At 41.0% G+C, this 21,555-nt stretch overlaps 1 protein-coding gene across 3 annotated transcripts in view; it reads left to right on the top strand.

Annotated features, from left to right (window-relative positions):
- Nucleotides 1-21,555, top strand: part of SLC6A19 (solute carrier family 6 member 19) — a 99,156-nt gene that overhangs the window by 9,549 nt on the left and 68,052 nt on the right. Inside the window, exon 1 of one of the 3 annotated variants that reach the window (XM_042841449.2) lies at nucleotides 18,871-19,181. The exons of 1 other annotated variant lie outside the window; for it this stretch is intronic. In XM_042841449.2, coding sequence (XP_042697383.1) covers nucleotides 18,980-19,181 — 202 coding nt within the window. In that variant the 5' untranslated portion in view covers nucleotides 18,871-18,979. Of the gene's footprint in view, nucleotides 1-18,870; nucleotides 19,182-21,555 lie in introns of those variants that run through there. One more of the 3 variants, XM_005290061.5, reaches the window with a different exon arrangement.

Here is a 21,555-nt window from a genome sequence, read left to right as displayed (position 1 = left end):
TTGAAATAAACTTGCTTGAATTCGTGGAGAATTCCCTTGCTTCTGCCTTAAAGGCAGCTAGGTGCACTGGGTTAAAAGGAACACGAGAATACACTGGCACAATCTGGGCTGCATGATCCTGTGTTCCTGGACGGGCTACCACATTCTTAGTAATCAACGGATACAATCCCACCGAGGGGGTACTCTCTGGAGCCTGTGGGGGTGTTGGAGCCGAAGGGGATACTGATTCTGCCATTACAACTGTGGGAGGGTTCTGGGGATTAGCAGCAGGTACTACCGAGTTTGTCGGAGTCAAATGGCACTTGTGCAAAATATCAGTCCTATTTCTTAACATCATAAACGTATATGCATAGAGATGTTCATTCCATTTACCTTTTCGCTGACAAAACAAAAGTAACTGAAGGATTGTGTTGTAATTAAGTGATCCTTCCTGTGGCCACCTTTCCTGGCACTCTAGCTGGTATTGAGGCCAGTCAACTGTACAGAATCTTTTCAATTTACTTCTAAGCATTGAATCTGACCCAAACACATCCCAATTTGCTAGGATGCATTCTAAGGGAGTACTCTGTGCCCCGCCGGCTGTACTCTGTCCCTGTCCCATACTCTAGGGAGACACTGGGCGTCCCCAGGTCAAAAAAAAGGTAAAGTCCCCACTGGACTGTTCCTACCTTATCCAAGGGTCTGGTTCCTCACCATCGCCCACAACTGCTTCTCCACTATCTGAGCGCGTTGCACTGTTGTGCCCTCCGGGGTCGATCACACCATGTCTCCGCCGAGGCCCCTGATGAAGTCACCAGTGCGCACTGGGCATCGGTCGTCGCCGTAATCCGTCGGCCGCTAAATTTCAGCCTCGAGCTCCACGTTGGGCGCCAAAACTGTTGCCGGCTCAGAGGGCCCGAGGGGGGCAACAGGGTTCGTTGCCCGGTGTGCGCCGCACCAATAGACACACCAGCGTGGAGAAGCAAACCAAATTTATTTAAGAGCTCTGAATAGGCACTAGGAGACCAGCATGTCTCAAATCAAGCGCAGCAAATACAAGCAAGTTTCCCATTTTATATTCCAAGGTGTTTGAGTAAGCCTTTGTTCTGTTTCTCCCTTACCCCTCCCTTCCTGACAACGGTTACAGCAGGCAGTACATTGTAGCATGTGAGAAAAGTTTTCGTCCGCATGTTTATTTTTGGCCTTGTAGGTCCATGCGCATGCAGTCTTCCCCCCCCCCTTCCCCGTCCTTATCACTACATTTGCTAGTGTGAGCGAAACTGCAGCTGTCTGCTAGAAAAGCTGACTGTTACTTATTCTGCTTTTAGGCTGTCAGCATGTAGGTAGGTTAAGGTTCACAAGATGGAGTTACTGTGGCTCACTTAGACCCAGAGCAGGAGGGTTTCATCGGCACTTATGGCCTTCCATCCCCCCAAGTTACCTGGTAGCTATGCCTAGTGACGTCAACAAGATGATTTACCAGAAAATGACCACATGGTGGTGCTGCTTGTAAAAGAAAAAAGTCAGACATGTGCAGACATGCCCCAAACACATTTCAACATGTCCAGACCTATCTTTCTTGTTTTGAGTTTAAACATGTATTGTACACGCTCTTAAAAACAAATAAAATACACATGGGTTTCTGTTCAAGTAGTCAGTTGGGCCTTTTAAATGTTTCTGAAAGGCATGATCTGTGCTTATCTGCCCCTGGTAGATTCTACACTTCTGTTTAGCCATTCTACATTCTCTCTGTTGCTGCTGTAACCCACAAAGGAAGTAGGCACATTCAGCTTTGCCCTGGCTTTCATAAAAACAACCCTCCCTTTAGGCTGCCTCTTGTTAGAGAGAGAATGAGTGCTGGTAACCCCGCTAACTATAGCAAGCATGTTAGATTCCACAATCTCCATACCACCAAAAAAAAGTCCACCAAAAAATAAATGGGCTGTTTATTTCAGCGTTTTTCTTATAGCGGGCATTTCCCACCTCCAATATGTCCTAAATGACAAAGCCCAAAGCCTAACTGCTCCCCTTCCCCCCGCTCAACTTCAGAAGGCTGATTTTGCCCTTACTTGAGGACAGGGCCGGCTCTAGGCACTAGAGTCCCAAACATGTGCTTGAGGTGGCACTTTTCAAGAGGCGGCATTCTGGCTTTTTTTTTTTTTTTTTTTTTGCTTGAGGTGGCAAAAAACCTGGAGCCGGCCTTGCTTGAGGAGAAAGAAACTTATTTTAATCTTTTCTGCTTAACCTTGCTTGGCAAATACCACCTATTTTTGCAGGACCCCGTCATAAAGTTTAGTCTTTTCATAAATCAGATCTTAGTGGAATGTCTTTCATCTCAGAATCCAACTGGTGAGTTGTTGTGGTTTGGATACTTTCTTTGCCACTAGAGGCCCCTCCCATTTGTTCTGTTGATGACTTGGAACCAGATACATTTATTTTTCCAACATATTCCATTATCAGTTATTTTAAAAGCCCTGATAGTAGGGGGAGAGCCAAGATAAACAAAGGGCCAATAAAAGCTCCTAGATTGTCTTACAATCAGCCTTTTTAAAAAAAATTGCTCAGTTTTTTAATAAACCTTTGTTTTCTTTTTAGTACTTGTTTGTGTGTCATTTCCTTTTAAAGTGTTGAGCACTATTTCTGAGATGGCCACTGAGATGGTCATTAGAGGTAGAGCACAAAATAGCCTTTCTGTGATGTTGTCTGGCTTTAATAAGCAGTTTTAAAGAGACAGGTTTCGCTGTACATGGCTAGAAATACTTGTCAGGTGGACTACCTTTCTTAAAATGGTGGGGCTTGGTAAAAATTACAACTTTTATGGGCTTTTAAAAAAAAATTATACACAGAGCCACTCTGGGGGGAAAAGGCCTGTTTTCAGCTCATAGGATTCGTGTGTTGATGCATTTGAATCCATCAACTGGTACCAACAGGGTTTTTTTGTTTTTTTGTAGCATCCGCAAAAGCCTCCAAAAATAATTGTCTTATTAGGGTACAAACTGCAAGGGTAGCACTTCGCGGTTTATTGCACAGGTTTTTAAAGAAAAATGTGTACTTTTAATTTAAATTAATTGTACAGCTCTTTTTTCCCTGGCAAAACACATTTTGCACAATGTACTTAGGTTCCTGTGGTGTACATATTTTGTAAAGGCTTTCTCGATTTCACCACATTTGGAAGCAGACTCTATCAAGTCGTCTATAGTCACCATAGTCATTTTATAATTAGGCAGTAAGCTTCATAATCAAAAGTATGTGATAAACCTTCCAAAAATGTGATACATGGAAATGTATGTAACAACTCTTTATACAACAGTTGTCAACAAGTAAAACACCACACAATATTTTCAGTCATGCACAATTAGTCTATTACTATTTTCTAACAATTGTTTTATAAAAAATAGATTTTCATGAATTTAAAGGGCCACAATGCAAACAGGAGAAGGGATGAACAAGCTGGATATGGTTCAGCATAATAATTAATACCTGTATGGCAAGGTTTTAAAAGCTTCCTTGAGGGTTCTTTTGTCATAAATGACTTTTTGTTTTCAAGAGTTCTTGTCTCCATCAGCCAATACTTCTTCACACTCATGATCCTAGGCTGCTGTACCACAAACGCTTTTAGGTCCTCACCTTTTGGGTTCAAACAGTAGATGTGGATGAGAACTTTTAAAATCTCAAAATTAAAATTTTCTCATTCTGCCACGAGTTAAGCATGATTCCTTTTACTTTCATACAGGTAGTTTCATAGAATCATAGATGATTAGGGTTGGAAGAGATCTCAGGAGGTCATCTAGTCCAACCCCCTGCTCAGAGCATGGCCAACCCCAATTAAATCATTCCAGCAAGGGCTTTGTCAAGCCAGGCCTTAAAAACCTCTAAGGATGGAGATTCCAGGACTGGGACCTCCCCCAATCGCCACAAGTTTTCAAAGATAATGGCGAATGGCTCTGCAATCACATCCGCCAACTCCCTCAGGACCCTCGGATGCATTGCTTGTGTATGTCCAGCTTTTCTAATAGTCCTTAATCTGCTCTTTCACCACTGAGGGCTACTCACCTCCTCCCCATACTGTGCTGGCCAATGCAACAGTCTGGGAGCTAACCTTGTCTGTGAAGATGGAGGCAAAACAAGCATTGAGTACTTCAGCTTTTTCCACATCATCTGTCACTAGGTTGCCTCCTCCATTCACTAAGGGTCTCACACTTTCCATGACCACCTTCTTGTTGCTAGCAGATCTGTAGAAACCCTTCTTGTTTCCCTTTACATCCCTTGCTAGCTGCAACTCCTGTTTGTGCTTTGGCCTTCCTGATTACACCCCGGCAAGCTCGAGCAATATTTTTATACTCCTCCCTAGTCATCTGTCCAAGTTTCCACTTCTTGTAAGCTTCCTTTTTGTGCTTAAGCTCACCGAAGATTTCTCTGTTAAGCCGAGCTGGTCGCCTGCTATATTTGCTATTCTTTCTGCTCATAGGGATGGTTTGTTGCTGTGCCCTCAATAAGGCTTCTTTAAAATACAGCCAGCTCTCCTGGACTCCTTTCCCCCTCATATTAGCCTCCCAGGGGATGCTGCCGATTAGTTCGCTGAGGGGGGTCAAAAGGACCTGCTTCAGCTGCTTTTCTGAAGTCCAGGGTCCGTATTCTGCTGCTCTCCTTTCTATCTTTTGTTAGGATCCTGATCTCAATCGTCTTATGGTCACTGCTGCCCAGGTTGCCACCCACTTCTACTTCCCCTACCAATTCTTCCCTGTTTGTGAGCAGCAGGTCAAGAGGAGCATGGCCCCTAGTTGGTTCCTCCAGCACTTGTACCAGGAAGTTGTCCCCAACACTCTCCAAAAACTTCCTTGATTGTCAGTGCACTGCTGTATTGCTCTTATGTAATTGTCTAATGGCAAAAGTGCTTTGGTTTGTGGTTTTAAAAAATTAAACTGGTACATGGCCATGTATATTGACGTTAATGTAGTATATTGAAAGGAAAGGAGTCCATACACTTCGTCACCACTGCCTCACTATCCTGCCCTGGATTTTTAACAACCTGCTTCTTGGTCATTTTCATGACTTCTTTTCTGAACCAGTCACAAGGCTCTCACAAAATTTCAACATCTTTCTGGTGGTAATAGTGCAGTTTTTTTCTGAAGATCAAATTCATTCTTGTAATTGTATTGGTACCAGTTAGAAATTCCCTTTTTCCCCCTGGCATCATGTGTTCTACTCAGGCATAGGGCCCACATATTTATGGTTTTCAGTGGTGGGTTTTTTTTTTTTTTTTTAAGGGGGTGGTGGTACCCCTTGACTTCTTCAAAACACAGAGCCTTTGGTAACTTGCTGAGTTTCATGAGCAGAAAATTTAAAGAATCTGTAAATTTGATTTCTAAGTCCCCCACTGTCACGTGCATTAGTTTTCCACCTGCGTCACAGTACTGATGACAATTTTTAAAATCAATTGTCTAAGGATGAAATAACTGTTGTAACCTTTAGCATTATGAGCAATAAAAGTGAATCACTTGTCTACAAAGTTTGAACAAACTCGCTGATGCGTTCTTTCCCATTAAATTCCCAGCTGGTTTCTTTATCTAAATGCATGGCATAGATATAATTTAGTACATGTACCTTTGTTTCTTGCATGCATTCAAAGTCATAAAAGACATAATCCTCTTCTAGAGAGTAAATATTATGCATATATACTCGTGACCATCTATGCTGCCCGTCTTCTGATAACACTTGGGGCACTTCTTGCTTTTACTCCGATGATGATTGTAGAAGCCAGTCTTATTGCAAAGACTTCTAGTTTTACAGTGAACTCTACTGTCTGCTGCCTGAGTTCTGTGTCTTTCTAAACAGCCTTGGATCTGCAAAATAGTTTACAGCTGGGATATTTCATATTTTCCCATACACTCAAGGCATTCTGTGCTAATACATGTATAGTAGTGGTCTTTACAGGCATGTTGGTGTTTGTGGCTGTACATGGCATGGCAGGACAAATATTGTGCTCCTATGAAGGCTTTGATATTTAGGATACTGTAATAATGTTTGTCATGTAAAAAAAAACACCATGGTGCTCTGTCCACTGTTGTAAAAAAATTGCCAATCCCCTCTTTCATGATACATTACTTTAATAGTCACACCTTTGGAGCACTGCCGCTGGAAGCTCCTGAGAAGTGGGGGGACCATTGGTGCCTGGACCATGGCCAACCCATGCTCCACCATGAGGCCACACTCCTGCTCTACCTCTTCCCACCCCTGCTCCATCTCTTTCCCTGAGGGCACCCCTGCCTGCTGCTCATGCCTCTGTGCCCTCTCCCCCAGAAAGGCATGAGTGGCGGGCTGGTGGGCCTTGGGGAGGGGGTGGAGTGGGGCGGGAAGAGTCGGGGCAGGGTTTTGGGGGGAGAGATCAAGCACGGGTGGGGCCTCTGGGTGGAGTGGGGGTGGAGTGCAGGTGGGGCCTTGGGAGGAGGAGGCTAAGTGGGGGTGGGACCCACGCCAAATGCAAGAGTCATGCACCACCTATAGTAAAGAGAGAGTGGTTTAGCCCCAGAGCATCTATGTGAAGCTGTACAAAAACTTCAGGCCCATTTGGGGATTAAAATCATGTAACAAATTTTGAATAGTGCTGTGAATGACCACGATTGTCCAAATTAGCAAAATTAAATTCTTGAAAAGTATTAAATACTCTTTGGGGGTCTTATCCAGTGTCTCTCGCATTTCAAATACACCTGAGGAAATGCTTCAGATGCATCAGGAAAGAAATATTCTGCTCCTTCAGAAGTGGGTGTCTATGGCCAATTCTTGAATTTCTGTATTAAATGGGTCTATTTCCCTTTCTAGACTGGGCAAATTTTGTGAGTATCTCCTTTTTCTCAAAAGTATTCTGGCTTTTTTATGTCTCTTTGCTAATCTCCTTCTCAGTCTTTTAGATCTCTCCCACTTTTATTCCTACCAAATTACTGCATTAATGTCAACTCATAGGCCACATTCTTTTTACGAATTATAATTTAAAAATTTTAAACATGTTTATTTCAAATTAATTTTAAGAGAAGCAAAACCAAACTGAAAAGGGGGAGGGCGGGAGAAAGAAGGCAAAACTTTCTTTTATCTCTACAGAAAGCAGCGTGCTCAATTCATGTCCTTTACATTATACAAAACTTCCTATTGTTAGTAATAGCAACCGTTTTAACTCCATTTAAGCCTTCCACATATTTTTTCAATTTAAAACAAACTTGAAAACAGTTATTTCAAAAACCAGTCAACATTCATGCTGTCACAAAACCAAAAACTCTTTACCAACCCCCTAATACATGCAAAGTTCTGGTAATTTCAATCTGTTTGATGTTTAATATTCGGTTATTGCACAAATAAAAACTAATAGCAATAACACATAGCCTTGAGTATTACAGGAAATACATTAGTTTTGAATTTGCATATCATCTTGCTCTAACTCCATTAAAAAAGAAAAGCATTAATTTTAAAACAGTTATTTCAAAGTTGCAAACTCATCAAAACAAAACAAAACAGCCAGTACCATCTTCTGAATGGTCAGAAATAACTATCTGTTGCATTTGACTGCTATCTTGATCTAAATTACAAAAAAAAAAAAATCTTTAAAAACATTTATCTTAAAAATAAATCATAATTCTGTAAAAGATTAAGCATCTTACCAAAATTTGCAGATCCTCTTAGTGAGTCTTGTGAAAATTCAAAGTTCGTCTTATTTAGAAAGAAATTATTTTTTTTAAACACTTGTATAAAACACGTGTTACACACAAAATAGTATTTTGTCTTACAATTTCATTGTCCCCTATAGAGTACATAGGAGTACATCAACAATGATTTTTCAACTCTGCATTCAGTTTTCTCTTTCTCATAATTTATAGCGCTAAAAGGGGAACGAACTAAACCTCTCAAAAATGTTAAAAATTGATCTATAGGAGGGTCCCAGAAAATTTTTTTTTTAGTTTAAAATAGCCTGTTATTGCAATCTCTTTAATAACCCCATAATTTAACAGATCTATGCGTACTGTTACTGGGATTTTATAGGGAACTCTATTGCCATGGTTACCGATACTTAGTAACATAGCACCAAGCCATGTTCATCATGGAAGGCGTCTCTCATGCTGCTGGCTTAGATCTGTGAGAACAGTGACCTGCCTTTGTACACAGACCTCTTCTTCTAGACATCCTTTATGGTAATTTATGCTACCACCTCCCTAGGTAACCCATTCCAGTGCTTCGACACCCTCCCAGTGAAAAAGTTTTTCCTAATATCCAACCTAACCCCCCCCCTCCCCCCACTGCAACTTGAGACCATTACTCCTTGTTCTGTCATCTGGTATCACTGAGAACAGTCTAGATCCATCCTCTTTGGAACCCCCTTTCAGGTAGTTGAAAGCAGCGGTCAAATCCCCCCTCATTCTTCTCTTCTGCAGACTAAACAATCCCAGTTCCCTCAGCCTCTCCTCATAAGTCATGTGCCCCAGCCCCCAAATCATTTTTGTTGCCCTCCGCTGGACTCTTCCCAATTTTTCCACATCCTTCTTGTAGTGTGGGGCCCCAAACTGGACACAGTACTCCAGATGAGGCCTCACCAATGCTGAATAGAGGGGAATGATCACATCCCTCAAGCTGCTGGCAGTGCCCCTACTTATACAACCCAAAATGCCGTTAACCTTCTTGGCAACAAGGGCACACTGTTGACTCATATCCAGCTTCTCATCCACTGTAACCCCTAGGTCCTTTTCTGCAGAACTGCTGCCTAGCCATTTGGTCCCTAGTCTGTAACAGTGCATGGGATTCTTCAGTCCTAAGTGCAGGACTCTGCACTTGTCCTTGTTGAACCTCATCAGACAATAACGAGGCACTCCTCATGACAAAGGGGTGCCTCGTTATTGAAAAATACTGATTTCGTAGTGTTGTGTTTAAAACCATAGCTTTATTTCTAATAAAAAATATGCAATATGCTCATCTCTCTTTCTCCTTACAAAAGTTACTCAATCCTCTGTGCTGACACACAACTTTTGAATTTTTAAACTCTAATTTGTTATTGAAACACATCTGTAAATATGGGTTATTTATAATAGAGAATTGTATTTTAAACATTTTCATTTAACTGAATCTCTTCAAAACATGTCTTAGATTGTAAAGACAGGTCTTTTTGTTATGTTACGGGGTTTTTCATCTCAGTCAAAAGTGACCAATTGTTTTTTCATGTTAAACTTTTAAACGTTTATTTGCTAAAACTTTACTTCATGAACCAGAATTTAGATTTTTTTTTGTTAAGTTAGGAAGGAAAGAAAGAGAGGGGGGCGAGAAATGGCTGCCTTATCTCTGGTGAAAAAGTATTAATTGTTTTATGTAATCTAGTTTTTCTTTTGAGTTTTGTATAAAGTGTATAAATCTAAAGCTTTCTTCACAGTTTACACATAATAAGTTTCCAGAGCAGTTTTCCTTTAGGCAAAACTTGAAAAAGCAAGCTAACACTATTTTTAATAGGCTAGTGTATTTATTAAAACTTTATTTGATTTAGTAGCATTTCGTTTTTTAAAAAGTTAGGAAAGAAAAGAGTGTAGGGGAGAAATAACATGTTTTACCAAAGATAAGAAAGCTATCAACTGTTTTACAAGAGCTAGCTTTTCATTTAAGTTAGCCTGTGTGTATATTTTGTATAAAATGTGTAAATCTCAAGGTTTTTTTTTTTTTTAAGAGTTTACAAGCAATATATTTGCAGGTCAGTTTCCCAAAGTTTAGGCAATACTTTAAAAAACAAGATAACACTATTTTTAAAAGGCTGATGTATTTCTCCAAATACTTGTGTATATGTACAGTGCTTATCTTTCCATTTATTTGTTTAAAGAGATGTGTTTTTAAACAGGCCAACACCCCTTGGCATATTATGATTGGTTCAGGAAAATAGTTCAGGAAAATGCAATTATGTGACATGTTCAATGAGAACATCTTTAGACAAGCCGTGCTTCTTGGCTGAGCCAAACTTGAGTGTCCTGGAATCAGGGCCAGCCTTACAGGTGGGCAATGTAGGCTGCAGAAGGGCTGTGTTCACTTCGGGGGAGGGGATAAAGGGGGCTGTGAGGCAAGAACCAGGCACTCTCATGTATCCCCTTTCTGCCCTCCCAGCAGCATGACACCTGCAGTGCCACTCTGCCTGTTCAGTGGCTGCCCGCTGCTCAGGGAGTAGTACTTAAAGGGTGACAAAGAAAGTTTGCCCAGGGTGCCATTTTCCCTAAGGCCAGCCCTGCCTGGAATTACTGGCATTTGATTAGTGGCGGCTTTTCTCTTCATTCTGCTACTTGGTCAGTGACACAGACTTTTGTCCTTTCCTGTTAGTTTAAAACTTTCTCTGCAGCCTCTCTGAATTTATTTTCTCTCTCTTTCTGTAACAAGCTGAAAGGCTTTTGCTTTTCTTAGCTCTTCTACCGCTTTTTTCACTTTGTGTCTTGTTTAACTCAACCCCACTTCAGTTTTCTTTAAAAATACACATTCTGTTACTAATATTTAATGTCTTTATTTTAAAAAATGCATAAAATATTTTTTTTCTCAAAAGGCCTGTTAACACATTTGTTTTAACACTTTATTCCTCTGTTTACTAAACTTTATTTAAAAAGCCTCTTTTCTTCTGAAAAAATTATTTGTCTTCTAACTTTAAAATGGCTCTAAAAACGTGAAAACACACACACAAAACTGTCCTAATGCACTCAATAAAAATAAATAAAATAATTTCAGAATGGCCACTGCACCAAAAGTGTATACATCCAGAAATGAGAACAGAGGATGGGATATACATCAAGAAGGGGGGGAGGGTGGAAACATGTCAAAACTTATATGGTGATGAATGCCATAGAGGTCTTTACTACTTAAGACCCCTTTGTGGAGCAAGCCCTGGGAAAACAACGACTTTGTGGGGAGTTCACCTACTAATGACCTTCATGAATTGGAAGAGTCAAAGCCACAAAATTTAGCCATATAGAAGCCTCCTGAGGGCAAATACAAAATAAAACAATATGAAATGGAAAAGTAGTGAGTTGCCTAATTTTAAAGGCTATATAGTTAATTAAAATTACTCCCTCTCCATTACAGAAAGAGCCATGTTAAAAGAGTGCACTGTTTGTATATAAATAACTAATATGAAATGTGCCAGTAATATGTGGTATTGTTTATAGATTTGTTATTACCAATAAAAAGTTCATTGTTGTCTACTGCAAATAACTTGCTTAGTGCAGCTCTTTACACCAGTTCTTAATGGGGGAACTTTGGCAGAGTGTGTATAGAAAGGACATATGGTGGGGTGGTTGGGACAGGGGAAGAAGATAAAACAGATACGGTTTTGTGGTGTAAGGAAGGGAGGGGACAGAGGTAAGCTTTGTGAAGAGCAGAGGGTGATGGTGGGAGGGGAAAGAAAAAGTTAGTGACTAGAGAGACAAATGTATTGGGGAAAATATACATGGTGGGAAGGGGAGCAAAGAGGCAGACTGAAAAAAGATGAAAGAAACAGAATTAGTGAGATGGACAAAGATGGGAAGAGAGAGAGAGAGAGAGAGAGAGTCCTGCTTCATGATGTGGATATGGAGGGGCAGGGAACCATGTAGGGAACAATGAAGATATGGAGGAAATACAGAGAGGACAGAGTACATGAAAAGAAGTTGTGGGTAGGTATAAGAGTAAGTGGAGCAGGCAGGAGAGAGAAGTTTTCAAACTCAGCTGCTTTTTCAAACTCAGGCACCACATTGGGGATGCTGCACAAATAGAAAGACGTTTTGCCCAAAAGAAACTTGGGGGTTGATTGTGCCTCAGAATATAGAATCACTTCCTAATCTCCTCCTTGGGATAGTGCAACCTGTTTCTCCCCTCTCCACCCCCCCATAGACATTAAGGGCAGAAGGGACCGTCAGTATCATCTAGTCTGACCTCCTGCACATTGCAGGCCACAACTTCACCCACCCACTCCTGTAATAGACCCATAACCTCTGGCTAAGTCGTGGAAGTCCTCAAATAATGATTTAAAGACTCCAAGAGAATCCACCATTTACTCTAGTTTAAACCTGCAGGTGACCTGTTTCCCATGCTGCAGAGGAAAGTGGAAAACTCCAGGGTTTCTGTCAATCTGGCGCTGGTAAAAATTCCTTCCCAATGCCAAATATGGTGGTCAGTTGGACCCTGAGCATGTGGGTAAGACCCACCAGCCAGACACCTTGGAAAGAATTCTCTGTAGTAACTCAGAATCCGCCCCATCTAGTGTTCTAAAACCATATTTGCTACTAGCAGTACAGATTGGCTACATGCCATTATAGGCCATCTCATCATACTATCCTCTCCATAAACTTATCAAGCTCAGACTTGAAGCCAGTTAGGATTTGCCCCCACTGCTCCCCTTGGAAGGCTGTTTCAGAGCTTCACTCCTCTGATGGTTACAAACCTTTGTCTAATTTCAAGCCTAAACTTGCTGATGGCCCATTTATATCCATTTGTTCTTATGTCCACATTGGCACTTAACTTAAATATCTCCTCTCCCTCCCTGGTATTTACCTCTCTGATGTATTTATAGACAGCAATCACATCTCCCCTCAGCCTTCTCTTGGTTAGTCTCTGCTCATAAGGTTTTCCACTCCTCTGACCATCCTAGTAGCACTTCTCTGCACTTGTCCCATTTGAATTCATCTTTCTAAAACATGGGAAACCAGATTTGCGCACAGTAGTTTAGATGAGGTTTCACTAGTGCCTTGTATAATGGTACTAACACTTTCCTATCTCTACTGGAAATGCCTTGCCTGATGCATCCTGAAACTGCATTAGCCTTTTTCATGGCTGCATTGCATTGGCGGCTCAGAGTCATCAACCAAGACACCCCAGTCTTTCTCCTCCTCTGTCACTTCCAACTAATAAACCACCAGTTTATAGCAAAAATTCTTGTTGTTAGTCCCTAAGTACATGACCTTGAACTTTGCACTGTTAAATTTCATCCCATTTCTACTACTCCAGTTTTCAAGGTCATCCAGATCTTCTTGTATGATTTTCCAGTCCTCCTTAGTATTGGCAATACCTCCTAACTTTTTGTCATCTGCAAATTTTATTATCACACTCACACTTTTTGTGCCACCTTTATGGCACCTTTTGTGCCAATAAAAATGTTAAATAAGATTGGTTCCAAGACGGATCCCTCAGGAACTCCACTAGTAACCTCCCTTCAGCCTGACAGTTCACCTTTCAGTAGTCTCCCCTTTACCAGTTCCTTATCCACTTTTCATTTCTCATATTAATCCCGAGTTTCTCCAAATTAATTAATAATTTCCCAAGTGGAACTGTATCAAATGCCGAACTGAAATCGAGGTAGATTATATCTACTATATTTGCTTTGTCTAAAAAAACCAGTTATCTTCTAAAAGAAGGAGATCAGATTGGCCTGGCACAATGTACCTTTTGTAAAACCATGTTGTATTTTATCTCAATTACCATTTACGTCTATGTCCTGGACTTCTTTCTCTTTCAAAATTTGTTCCAAGACTTTACATACAACTGAGTTCAAACTAAAGGGCCTCTAGTTTCTCAAATCACATTTTTTCCCCTTTCTTAAAAATAGTAACTATATTAACAATTCTCCAGTCATAGGGTATGAACCCTGAGTTTATAGATTAACTAAAAATCCTTGCTATTGGTCTTGCAATCTCATGTGCCAGGTCCTTTAATATTCATGGATGGAGATGATCCAGGCCCCACAATTTGGTCCCATTAAGCTGTTTGAGTTTCACTTCCACCTCCTATGTGGTAATTTCTACTTCCATATCCTCATTTCCATTAGCTACCCTGCAACTACCCCTAAGCTCCTCAATACACTTATTAAAAATTGAGGCAAAGTATTTCTTTAGGTGTTGGGCCATGCCTAGTTTAGCAGTCTCACTTGTTATGTCCTTGTTTTCTTTTTATTTATATGGCTATAAATAAATGTATATGGCTTTTACTGTTGGTTTTAATTTCCTTCCCAGGGTCCAACTCTGCTTGGCTTTTAGCAGTTCTCACTTTCCCCCTACATTTTCTGACCTCCAATAGGTAGCTTTCCTTTCAGATCCATCCAATCTTCCATTCCCTGTAGGGTTTTCTGCTTTCTCTTAATAACCTGTTTGAGATGCTTGCTCATCCAGCGTGGTCTGCAACCCTTCCCTATGATTTTTCCCCTTGCTTGAGATGCAGGCTTCAGATAGTTTCTGCAACTTTGACTTAAACTAATTCTAAGCCTCCTCCACGTTCAGATCCTTGAGTTATTCAGTCCAGTCCACTTTCCTAATTAATTTCCTTATTATTTTAAAGTTTGCCCTTTTGAAATCATGGATCATGGACAGTCAGGACAGTGCAATCAGACAGCTCAATCTCCAACTCAGACAGTCTCTGTGACTTAGACTCATAGACTCATAGACTTTCAGGTCAGAAGGGACCATTATGATCATCTAGTCTGACCCCCTGCATGATGCAGGCCACAAAAGCTGACCCAACCCCTTTCCCTTGACTCTGCTGTTGAAGTCCCCAAATTCTGTGATTTAAAGACTTCAAGTCGCAGAGAATCCTCCAGCTAGTGACCCCCGCCCCATGCTGCGGAGGAAGGCGAAAAACCTCCAGGGCCTCTGCCAATCTACCCTGGAGGAAAATTCCTTCCCGACCCCAAATATGGCGATCAGTAGAACCCCGAGCATGTAGGCAAGATTCTCCAGCCAGACCCTCATTGGCCATTGATACTATTTACCAGCGATGGCACGCTGTTGATTTGACTAAAATCACGTTATCCCATTAAACCATTCCCTCCATAAACTTATCTAGCTCAATCTTAAAGCCAGACCGGTCCTTCACCCCCACTGTTTCCCTCGGAAGGCTGTTCCAATATTTCACCCCTCTGACGGTTAGAAACCTTCATCTAATTTCAAGCCTAAACTTCCCCACGGCCAGTTTATATCCATTCGTTCTCGTGTCCACATTAGTACTGAGCTGAAATAATTCCTCTCCCTCCCTGGATTTTATCCCTCTGATATATTTAAAGAGAGCAATCATATCCCCCCTCAGCCTTCTTACTTTCCACTTCTTTAGTGTGTTTAGCCCTTAGGCTCCTCATGGTCCTCCTTTCTTGGGTTTCCTTTGCAGCAAAGCACCCTATGATAAGATAACTGGCTCTGTGGATATGGGGAAAGCGGTGGACATGATATGCCTTGACTTTAGCAAAGCTTTTGATATAATCTCCCACAGTATTATTGTGAGCAAGTTAAAGATGTATGGATTGGATGAATGGACTATAAGGTGGATAGAAAGCTGGCTAGATTGTCAGGCTCAATGGGTAGTGATCAATGGCTCGATGTCTAATTGGCAGCCGGGATCAAGTGGAGTACCCCAGGAGTCGGTCCTGGGGCCATTTTTGTTCCACATCTTCATTAATAATCTGGATAATGGGATGGATTGCACCCTAAATCCGCGGATTACACTAAAATGGGGGGAGAGGTAGAAATGCTGGAGAGTAGGGATAGGGTCCAGGGTGACCTAGATAAATTGGAGGATTGGGCCAAATGAAATCTGATGAGGTTCAACAAGGACAAGTGCAGAGTCCTGCATTTAGGACGGAAGAATCCCATGCACTGCTACAGGCTGGTGACCGACTGGCTAAGTGGCAGTTCTGCAGAAAAGGACCTGGGGATTAAAGTGGACAAGAAACTGGATATGAGTAAAGAGTGTGCCCTTGTTGCCAAGAAGGCTAATGGCATATTGGGCTGCATTAGTAGGAGCATTGCCAGCAGATTGAGGGAAGTATTATTCCCCTCTATTCAGCACTGGTGAGGCCACATCAGGAGTATTGCGTCCAGTTTTGGGCTCTCTGCTACAGAAAGGATGTGGACAAATTGGAGAGAGTTCAGCGGAGGGCAACGAAAATGATAAGGGGGCTGGGGCACATGACTTATGAGGAGAGGCTGGGGGAACTGGGCGAAAGAGTCTGCAAAAGAGAAGAGTGAGGGGAGATTTGATAGCAGCCTTCAACTACCTGAAGCGGGGTTCCAAAGAGGATGGAGCTAGGCTGTTCTCAGTGGTGGCAGATGACAGAACAAGGGGCAATGTCTCAAGTTGCAGTGGAGGAGGTCGAGGTTGGAGATTAGGAAACACTATTTCACTAGGAGGGTGGTGAAGCACTGGAAGGGGTTACCGAGGGAGATGGTGGAATCTCCATCCTTAGAGATTTTTAAGGCCTGGCTTGACAAAGCCCTGGCTGGGATGATTTAATTGGGGTTGGTCCTGCTTTGAGCAGGGGGTTAACTAGATGACCACCTGAGGTCTCTTCCAACCCTAATCTTCTATGATTCCCTCATCAGCCTTCTTTTGGTTAGGCTAAACAAGCCAAGCTCTTTGAGTATCCTCTCATAAGGTAAGTTTTCCATGCCTCAGATCATCCTAGTAGCCTTTCTGTGCATCTGTTCCAGTTTGAATTCATCTTTCAAAACATGGGACAACAGAATTGCACTCAGTACTCCAAATGAGGTCTCACCAGTGCCTTGTACTAACACTTCCTTGTCTCTACTGGAAATACCTCACCTAATGCACCCCAGGACTGTGTTAGCCTTTTTCATGGTTGCATCATAGTCATCCTGTGATCAACCAATACACCCATGTCTTTCTCCTCCTCTGTCATTTCCAACTGATAAGTCCCCAATTTATAGCAAAAATTCTTGTTGTTAATCTCTAACACTTTTGACATAAACCTTGCACTTTGCCCTATTAAATTTCATCCCATTTCTATTACTTCAGTTTACAAGGTCATCCAGATCATCTTGTATGATATTCCGGTCCTCCTCCATATTGGCAATACCTCCCAACTTTGTGTCATCTGCAAATTTTATTAGCGCACACCCACTTTTTATGCCAAGGTCAGTAATAAAATGTTAAGTAATCTACAATTACTTTCTACCATTTAGGCTACTTACTTTTTGCAGTTCACCAAGTTTGGAACAGATCATTTAACTTTAGGAAACATCCCAACAGCCCTTTCTTATCTTAATCACCTGTTAATCATCTGTTTATAAACAAAATTCTGACTCCCTGCCTCAGGGGCACAAGCTGGGAGCAGCAGTCTCCTGTCTCCTCTGCAGAACTCATTACATTGCATTGCATGCTCGGGCTGCCTGCATGATGCTTGCAGTTTGGGGGACAATGCCCTCCCATACCACCTCCCCATCCGCCTATGGACAAACCTTGTCTTAAAAGATCCACAGATACAAAAATCTTTGTCCATATACTTTGAGGAACGGAGAGGAGTTGGGGCAGACCTCTGTCCAGAGGCAGATTAAGATTTATTGGGAACCTGGACACCAAGAACATTTGGGCCCCCCATGCCTCATTAAAAACACAAATGTATCAAAATGCATTAATACAAAGACTCCACGCATGCCCTTAAAGTTTCACATTCCTTTTAAAGAGATTACATGTTATTATTATTTTGATTCTGTTACTTGTATCCCATCAAAAGTCCTTTTCACCACCATCTATTGAACCAAGTAGCAGCTTAGGAAACTAATTACAGCCAGACTTTGCTCATCATTCCTGTACATAGCAATGGAAAAAATGTGCTACACTTAATATACTGCAAATGTCTCTCGTTACACGTACATTTTAATAATATCACATTATGTAACCAAAAATACAGACATATAAAACATGATATCATATGAGGGTTCAGAAGGGAGCAAGGAGGATGTGCAGTGGATGGAGGGGCCAGGAAGGAAGAGGTTATCAAAGAGGGAGACAGGAACCTCTGGCGGAGTAAAGAGGGAGAATGTGAGAGGCTGGCACTGAGAGGTGAACCAAGGCAATGGGAAGAGTAGGGTTAGATTGGCAGCTCCTGAAGCCCAGGCATTAGGGGAGAACAAGTAACATCGCCCCTCCAAGGACCAGCAGGAAAGGGGGAGCTGAATGAAAACTAGCTGGGTTCTTAGGGGCTGGGGCATATCACTTCCTTCTCACAATTGACTGATAGCCTGAAAAGCTATCATAACGAATCTGTGGACCTTAGTACAAGATAAAATGCAAAATTTACTTAACATATATGTACAGTGTGTTAACTTTATATTAGTATACAATAGTGTTTGTCATTAGAAACAGCATTTGAAAACAGTTACCCACAATAGTAACTGGGATACCACAGTTTCACTCATAAAGAGAATAAGAAAAAACAGTGGAAACTGCCATACTTGTTGGCAAGTGTTTCTTTTTTAATGTTGAACAATCTACTATAGAATCATAAATAAGGCTAAGGAATCATTATTGACTTTAAGCCTATTAATAAAAAGGCATCTCCTTTCTTGAGACTTTATCTTGTGATGCTTAGATGTAAACACTTATGAACCTGAAGGCTATGGGTTTTAAAATCACTGTGCAGCTCCTTCCTTTCTGGTCACATCGTTCAGTGATATTATCCAGCCAAATAAGAGGTAAACGTATCAGTAAAAATCCCCCTTACTGGGATTTAGAGGTAAAAATAAGGTTTTATAAATGTTCTATAGAAATTTATGCATGACACAGACTTCCATAAAATTTATTCTTCTGGAAGAAGTCTGGAACCCGCTTATTAGCTCTGAATCTGCTGGAATCATTTTACTCTATAACTGATAGTGCTAAATGTATATTACAACTGAGTTTACATAGGAGGAGTGGCAAGGAGTATTTCACAATCTGTTAGGTGATTAGAATTTTTAGGGCAAATTACCCCTTGAATGGCAGTAACTGGTAATGATGTTTTGTACTAACAGAACAAAGTGTTCAATGGAGCCTTGGCAGATAAGGCATTAATAAGTACCAGAGCTGACTTGGTTAATGAAATGATTTGCTGACGCTTCTTTTTGTCACTCGTCTGCACTTTCAAGTTTAGTGCCAAAGGTTCACTATATATAGCCAAAGCTATCATTAAACACTCCCATTTTGTCCAAACCCTATAACCAGCTACTTGTTCCCTTAAATCTTTTCTAAGGCAGTAATTTCAGCCAAAATGGTGAAGCTTCAGCTGCCCAACCCAGGCCTGGACAATAGGATACCTTCCCACTCAGAACTTGAAACCATTGAGAAAGAAGAGGCTGATACGAGACCAAAATGGGATAACAAGGCTCAGTACATGCTAACCTGCATAGGGTTTTGTGTGGGGTTAGGAAATGTATGGCGATTTCCTTATCTCTGCCAGAGCCATGGAGGAGGTAAGTTTTTAATTATTTATTTGGGGAACAGAAGGAACAAAAGTCAGCCTCTGTTATCAGCTGGTGAAGCTTGTGTATACTGAATATTACAGTCCATATTGCAGTAATATTGTCAATTTCTACACAAATTCTGTGTTCATTTCCATGTTCATAGCTTGTGAAATGACCATTTCATTTAGCTTTCTAAGTATATCTATTTTGGGTATATTGGTAATATCAAGACAAATATTTTGTCTTTTGGAACCCATGCTTGATCAGATATATTGCTTATAGGTAACAGTACAAAATTTTTCTGTTTTTCATATTAAAATACATGGTATATTAGAAATAATATAAATGCAATTTCTTACTTAACATATATCTTGCAGTAACATATACACAGTAACCTGTATTAAGCAAACACTCAAGAGACTGATAAAAATCACTTGCTTGATGGAGGTGGTTTTCAAATAAAAGTGATGCCAATATGTACTCAGATATTTTGAGGCAGTCTCTTAAGATAATAAGTTACCTAGTAAGGGGACAGACAGATTTCATTGTTACTAAAATACTATAAATATAGTTTAATTTCACATTAATTGTTACATACTACATATGAAAATATATTTATTTTTGAACACAGAAAGTGATCCAACAAACTGCACTTCAAGGGCATGATTCTGAGAGTGGCAGAGGGAAAACTACTGTTGCCAGTATATAACACATCTTCAGGGGTTTACAGCTTAGAGGTCTTCATTAGCTTTGGACTGGTTTGCGGTATATCTATGATGTCAGAATAAATACAAATTATGATAGTGGGGTGTATGTAGCACCTCTAGAGTTAAAGTTGAGAATAGTTTACTGTTTAACAGCCAATTTTTCTAAGTGCTCCAAAATCCACATGCATACTCAGATTGCCTTGTAATTTACTATATCTCCTTGATTTCAGGATAGTGGTCCAAATGTGAGGTCATTTGAACAAGATGTTCCTGAGATACAGCCCCCAGAAAATATGATATCAATTGTTAGGGCTCCCACTAGCCCTCCCTTGGTTCTTGTTATGCAGACAGAAAGCAAAAGACCAGAGTCCGAAGGCAATATGATGTTTATTGGGTTACCAAGTAAGCATATCCACTGTTCTGTACACCAGCAGAGCTTTCTCCCGTTTTCCCTCCTCTTTCTTAGCAGGCTCAATTATACCTTGAGTGCATGTCCTTGGCACCACCCCTTAAAATTTATAGTCATGTTCTGTTTTGGGTGGTCCTGAGTCTGGGGGCTTTGGTACCACCTCTTTTGTACCCCATGGGAGGGGTAGGGAGTGAGGTTGTGTCCTGGCCAAGGCCACCTTTTTCTTGTTTTTTAGTGTTTCTCCCCCACCCCCATCCCCCTCACCCTTCCCAATTGGTTGCTTGACCTTATCTCGGGAAAGAATTTGTACATTCATATATCAAAGTCCCACCATATCCAGCAACACTTTGACTCTAGTCCTCATTTTTTCTCACTATCCTAAAAACCGCATTCGGCTAGGCAGAAGCAACACACCCTGTCTTTGTTCTTTGTTCACACATCAGTAGGGATATAAGAATATCAAAAGTCAAATGGGTAAACAAAACCCCAAATTCCATCTCAAGCAAATATACAGGACTGAATGCTATATCACCATCATTAACATCAATTTTTTACAATTATCACTTTTTTGCACAAATCTGGAGCTCTAACTATGGCTCTGATTTTTCCTCACACCAATAATACCTAGTTGGATTTTATTTCAGTTAGTAGCTGGCACCCACAGCCCTTTTAAGGAAAAAATATTTTAAAAGTTTTTCAGGGAAAAGATTGGACCTACAGTGTGGATCACGCTTTGACACTGTGCCAGAGTGTCTGGACTGAGACCCTGTAGCAAGCCAGAGTTCTTGCAGACAGCATGCTATCAGAGTTACTAGTTGGTTCAAGGTGACCTACTGTGGCCATTGAACTTGAGCCACACCCATGTACTGGCAGATTAAGTCCTGCCCTCAGTAGCTTTCTGAGAATGTATGTTAACTACTACTCTTCCTGTGTTCTGCTCCAGAGAGGTAGGGGCTGTGTAAATGGGCTCCCTTTAAAACTGTTGCTCCAAAACCAAAGTTTCTGGATAAAAGTGTCAGTATTTCAAAGCAGTCTAATATAATTATACATACTGATATGTTTTGAAAATTGTTAGGCCAGGTCAGAGTATGGTTCAAGTTTGTAGTCCTTTGATCCAGGAATTCTTCAGGTAATGCCCCCGCATCAAGAGCTGCTTTTAATAAAATTATTCTAAAATGTATATGCATATGCAGGTTGTCTTGCAATTTGGTATGCCACAACAGGGACTGGAATAGAGTTTGTGGTGCAAATGTGGAATTATTTGGTT

This window comes from Chrysemys picta, chromosome 2 (genome assembly GCF_011386835.1).
Source record: "Chrysemys picta bellii isolate R12L10 chromosome 2, ASM1138683v2, whole genome shotgun sequence".
Lineage (NCBI taxonomy): Eukaryota > Metazoa > Chordata > Testudines > Emydidae > Chrysemys > Chrysemys picta.
The sequence above is the reverse complement of the archived record's forward strand: the minus strand, read 5'-3'. Positions and strand labels throughout refer to the sequence as shown.